The sequence below is a fragment of the Temnothorax curvispinosus genome, unplaced genomic scaffold, assembly GCF_003070985.1.
Source record: "Temnothorax curvispinosus isolate PA1 unplaced genomic scaffold, ASM307098v1 QBEX01005794.1, whole genome shotgun sequence".
NCBI lineage: Eukaryota > Metazoa > Arthropoda > Insecta > Hymenoptera > Formicidae > Temnothorax > Temnothorax curvispinosus.
This window is the reverse complement of record NW_020215574.1, coordinates 1-5,923: the sequence shown is the minus strand read 5'-3', so window position 1 is coordinate 5,923 and position 5,923 is coordinate 1. Positions and strand designations below refer to the sequence as shown.

Genomic DNA, 5,923 nt, shown 5'->3' with positions numbered 1-5,923 from the left:
TTTGCAATATGGTTCAATAATAATGCGAAAAATCACGTAAATTTTAATAAAAAATAATTATTTTGGTGTAAAACAAACGTTATCCGACCTGTGCGCAATATTGGATAACTTTGCGCGCCAATAAAAAAATCAGCGTTTATCATACAAAAAAAATACAAGGGTCCTTTTTTGTCGCAAATTTTATCCACAACAAGATGCATACGATAAAATTTGTCTCAAATAAATTCTAAGGTCTGAAAACAGCGAAAAACTAAGAATAGTCCAAAAAATCAAAATTTTTTGCTTACATAGCTACAAACTAAAGAAAAAGAGTCTAAAAAATCGGTTACACCATGAAAAGTATTCTTTGTAGTTCTCAGATGATGTGTAATTTTTGGGGTATTTTTAATTCCATTTTAAATAACAGAAAAAAATCACCGGCGCAACATAAAAAAAACGATGAAATCGAGGGTTTTCGGGATCCGAGTCTCGAACTTTGACGGCGCGTGCAAGCTAAACGATTCACTTGACGATAAATGTTGTTCAGATCATTATTGTAAATAATTTTACGCTCTACAAAAAAAGGTACGTATAGTTAGTTACCTTATCTTGCTTAATTTTCGAGATATTTGAGAAAAAATTAAAAAAATCGCGTTTTTTGTTGATAATATTGTTAATAACTTTTATTGCGCGTTAATTTTGCAAAGCAAAATAAATCCCACTTATAGCACCTCAAATCAAAGCAATTCATGGTGGTTGTAACCTGGAAAGATTAATTGAAAGGTTAACCCCCTAAATTAGTTTAATATGACTGGCCTATTGTAGATAAAATACAAAAAAATTTGTATTTTGTTTACAGACAGAATAATGACTCTGGATACGCAGATGGTGAATCCTGCCTTAGAATCTTTATCCTATGCGCATCCACAAGTGACTGTATCATCTCAAACTTCGATACCTCCGAATCCCGCAAATATGGAACCTTTGCCGCCTGGTGTGGACTTACCAGATACGTCTTACGAAGCTGCCACTCTGAAAGGGATAATATATAATGCGGCGTCACAGCCAAGCAATGCGATTTACGCGCCTTCGATTGCTGATCCAACGATACCTATCCTAAGCCATCAAGCGGGTCTGCTCCAGGAACCATTTGTTCATTATCCAACTTTTCATCAACATTTGCATAATGTAAGTACACTTCTGTGTTTGAATGTTAATAAATAGATATAGTATGTATTCCTAGTATGCTAAAGAGTGCATAAAGAGATACGATGGTATATATATCTAGCGCATGTCAAATATAAATACATGAAGAAATTACATTAATAAATGTATATTAAATATATTTTCTTATCCAATAAAAATATAGCAAACATAATATAAGAAATAATATAAGAAATAAAAATAATTATAGAATGTATATAATTTCAAAAAGTTTGTATCCATGAAAGCTTTATGCAGGTACATGTAATTTATGTATCTGTGTTGTTAGCAGACAATTGCAGTTGCAAACAAACACGGTGGACAGAGTGCAATTCAGTTCATGGTGGGATATGCACCGATTTATACGAATAATAAAATCATCGCCAAGCCACCGGTCAAGTCCTCGAAGGAATCTTTGGGATCTGCCCTCGATTCCTTTTACAACGATATTGCGCGTATTGAGAAGACGGAAACGGAACGAACAGGACAGCATCAGGATGTCACTGCTACGGTAATGGAGCAAGTATCTATTCCGACCGAAGAAACAAAACCGGAAATAGAACTGGAAACTGTGTCCAGCGATACGACGACGAAGGAACGGAAGAAGAAGAAGGTGGCACTTTTACTCATCGTATTTATCTCTTTTGATATCATTTTCTTGTCATAAAAACAGTAAAATTTTATATAAAAAGTGAATTTTTCAACATTCCAATTCTTTATATGTTAGATTAAACTTATAAGGAAACACCACGGAAGTGTCCCCCTTCAATTTTGAGCTTTTAATTTGTTTTGTGATTAAAAAATTTCAAAATTCTGAAAAATGTTTAGTGGTAAAGGTATTTAAAAAATTTTTTTGTCATTGTTTTTAAAGTATTTTTCAAATCATTCAACTTTTATTTAAACAATTTTTTTTCTATCTTTATAGTTCCGGAGATATTTGCCCCGACAGAGAAAATCCGATTTTTTCCTAAGGGTTTTATTCTCTAAACATGCGACTGGGCACGTATAAAAAAATACGTATCCCTTATTTTTATCTAGGAAACAAGATATTAAAAGCTCATCAAAATCGAAGGGGTACAGTTCCGTGTATTTTCTTGTTAATAATTTTTGGACATGAAAGTTACATACTTCGACTTGCAATGAAATAAATATTTGCTTTTTATTTTATTTTTCATAATAAAAAAAGTTTTCAGAAATTTCTCCAAGTATATACATTTCATTAGTATTGAAAAAGTCACGCTAAACATATATTAATCAAATAAACGTATATTAATGAAATATTTGACACTTGATGTAATTCTAGGCAAGGATCAGCAACAGCAAGAAACATAAGGAGATGTCAAGCATGGTGGCGAAGTGGCAAAGGGTACAAAAGAATCTAGAGGACACTGTATAAATAATAGAAAGCGATTGAAATAAAATAATTAATTGCTGTACTGATGTTGCATAGACTGTGTTATTAGTATCTTTAGATTTCATTGTACATATGCATTGTTAAATATCTTTTCTATTGTGAACCATTTTAAGTTTTTATTCATAATCCGATACGTATATATTTGTTGCAAGAGTATTACAGCAATATTATTTGTATTATTGAACGTAGTACTTATCTTTCGTGCGATATTATGATGAAGTTATTATATATCTTATAATTCATTGTGAATTTTGTGATAATTTTTATGCACAGTAGAATCAAATGATGTATTATGATTATTATTATTAGTTTTGCACATTTATATAGTCAAAAATATGAGTACATCTTTATAATTTGATGTGTTCTTTCAATGTCAAGAGGTACTGTTTCATTGAATTAACACAAATTATTTTTACACATACGCTAAGCTCGATTACAGAATGTGAATAATGAAATCATACTTTATAGGCTTTATTGCAAATAAGAGAAGATGGAGTAGAAATAAAAAACATGATATTTGATATTACTGTCGTTTTATTTCAACTCTCGTTTAACAAGGTTGGGTTGAATCCAAATGGAGTCATATCCTGGTGCTTCTCTGCGTATGAGCTGCTAAAGCATAGCATGGTGTAATTTTGTTAGTCTTTCAACCCAGTCTTTCCGCAGCGACTATTAGCGTAGGATAAGTGGGATTATTCTATCTTGTCCGAAATAAGGCCTAATTTCTCCTCCCGGCTTGCTCTTCTCTTCTGGTCGAATTAATCTGACTTACCTTGTTATTTACATCATTTTTCCTCGATTATTTTTTAATTTAATTTTATTATTTCTTGACAAAGTATTTGTCATAAATTAACAATAATAATAATTTAAAGTTATTTTTTGATCAATTAAAGGAGAAAAACAGATAACTTTTATTTTATTATTTTTTTAAATAATTGGGTACGATTTTTTTCGTTTTGTTTACATTTTATTTTATATATTATGTTTATGTTTTATTGAACACTTTAAAGATTGATATTGAAAAGTTCTTAATAATTTCTTATGTGATAATTGCGTGATATCAGAATTACTATAAAAAAGTATATTTTTAGGTTTTATTTCTTTTGTTTATTCTATTTACATTTTTTTAGTTTGAAAAATAAAATTTTTTTGAACAAAGTTTCCAGGTAGCATATCTATGTCAAAATGACGTCAAAAACGTTTTAATGACATTGTATAAAACAGTTATGTAATATTGTGATCTTCAAGTCATTTTATAAATATTTTTTTTGTAATATAATTGAAAATATAAGAATGTCAACAGTTTTTAAGTATAGAACATTACAAACAAATTTGTATTATAATTTACAAAATTAACTTTTTATTACCAGTTACATGTAAGTGCCAAGTTATCCGATAGATGGCATCCGATGGAATCCGTTTCTCGTATTTAAAATACAATACGACCAACGATGGTATAAGAACGACGATGATATAAAGGACGGAATCGCACAACTTATATCAAGTTGTATTATGTGTGTGGGAGTCCACTTCTATAATAAATATAAAATGTAGTACACTTTTGGATCGTATTGATGTAACGATGTTAACTTTGACGTTATTTTGACATATGCTAGCTGGGTTGTTCTCTTTTTCTTTTTCTTTATTTCCTCAGGACATATTATTTTTTCTTAACCTTTAGAGGCTGAGAAAAGGACTTGAAGACTTTTTTTTTTTATTACTATTTTTCCCTTATTCAACACACAAATTTTGCCTGAAAACATCAAGGCTGGATTCGGGGAGCGCGCTATTAGCGCTATTTGCTTATTCTATCCTTGTTTTACACCTGATGAGCGATAAAGATAGAATGATGCAATAGCGCTAATAGCGCGCTCCCCGAATGCAGCCCAAATAGCCTGTGTTTTTTGGGTGGTCGATATTTCGACCATCCTCGGAATCTAAAGGTTAAAAAAAAACTATGTTTCTAAAAGATTAATTTTTAAGTTTTATTAGCAGCTTTAAATTATTAAATAATTTTAAATAATTATTTTTACACAATTTTTGGGATATATTTAAATATTTAATATTTTGCGCGCGCGCACACATACGTACACACACACGCACGAACGCACGTACACACACATACGCACACGCATGTACGCACGCACGCATTCTACCCAGGAAAAAAGATGGTAAATGTTTACAATTAGGGCCCCACCTCCGATGACCTAGACCTTGACATATGTCGTCAAGGTCACCCTCCTGAGTGACCTTCAGAAGATTTTAGTCGGGGGTCGCTTCTTATTAAAAAGTTATAAACAAAAAAAGTTTCGAAAATATAGCAGTTATTTTAAGTACTGAGAGGCATAAACGACTAATATTACGTTTTTCTTTAAAGCAGAGAATACTTTATTTCGCGAGAAAGTCGCTGCTTTACCAAAACATAACATTTAAAGTAGTAAATTGTTGATAAATTGAAGTCTTTTTGTTAAAGCAGAGAATAATACTTACATGGGTTAGATGACGCGCTTTAAACAATTGAATACTTTTAAAACGCGTCATCTAACCCATGTGGCATCTCGCATATCAAGAGACACGGTAGTATCTCGCGCCAAGTACACGCGGAGCGGGACCGACCGTGAAGGCTCCCACAGACCGAACGCGTCAAGCGTCAAGCAGCGAGCAGCAACCCAATTGAACCCAAAATCAGTGAGGTGATATCAGCAGTGGCGTAGAAAATATCGTCTCGCTGATTGGTTACTGCTCGCTGCTTGACGCTTGACGCGTTCGGTCTGTGGGAGCCTTGACTCTTTTACGCGACGCGACGGGTTGCGAGTACCCGAGATGTTGAGATCTCGATAACGAGTGAACGGATCAAGTTCTAAGTAGGCTTGATCGATAGCTTGGAGTCCAATTAGGGGGGGGGTTTCTCTTATAATATTCCGCTACGTGCCCTACGAGCGGAGATATTGCGACGCAAAGTCCAAATATGAAAATTTATTTTTAAGATACTCCTCCTCCTGCTCCTCCTAACGCCACGACATATCTATCAGAGAAACGTCACTTTCACTTTTTCGCCGCTGGCGGCGCAGGTATCGCCAGTTTCGATATCGCGCGCGTATTTCGAAATTAGGTCGATAGACTTATCGGTCAGGAGGAAGATTTCTATTTAGGCAAATTAGGTATATACTTATATAATATATATTGAGTCAATTGCTTCATGTTTATCTGGAAAGATTTCGTAACCTCTATGAAGTTGGCCGGACAACTTCAACGTATCGAACTTTCATTAATTGGATTGATCGATTGGTGGTCGTTTGGTGGTCTTTGGTAGTCTAGTCCGATCGT

At 33.2% G+C, this 5,923-nt stretch overlaps 1 protein-coding gene across 2 annotated transcripts; it reads left to right on the top strand.

The window, feature by feature from the left end:
* The first annotated feature begins 807 nt into the window (after positions 1–807).
* On the top strand, positions 808–3,119 carry LOC112455076. 2 transcript variants are annotated; one of them, XM_025016777.1, is made up of 3 exons: positions 808–1,167; positions 1,475–1,795; positions 2,486–3,119. In XM_025016777.1, the coding sequence occupies exons 1-3, from the start codon at positions 847–849 to the stop codon at positions 2,576–2,578; spliced, it is 735 nt and encodes a 244-aa protein (XP_024872545.1). In that variant the 5' UTR covers positions 808–846; the 3' UTR covers positions 2,579–3,119. The 2 variants fall into 2 exon arrangements, with proteins under 2 accessions (XP_024872545.1, XP_024872544.1); XM_025016776.1 differs by having other exon boundaries at positions 1,472–1,795.
* Positions 3,120–5,923: the final 2,804 nt, after the last annotated feature.

What these genes read in the sequence shown, in the direction of transcription:
- LOC112455076 (XM_025016776.1), top strand. Translation starts at nt 847, where the DNA reads ATGACTCTGGATACGCAGATGGTGAATCCTGCCTTAGAATCTTTATCC. An exon ending in TTCATCAACATTTGCATAAT is followed by an intron (nt 1,168 to 1,471) that starts GTAAGTACACTT and finishes CTGTGTTGTTAG; the next exon opens with CAGACAATTGCAGTTGCAAA. An exon ending in AGGAACGGAAGAAGAAGAAG is followed by an intron (nt 1,796 to 2,485) that starts GTGGCACTTTTA and finishes ATGTAATTCTAG; the next exon opens with GCAAGGATCAGCAACAGCAA.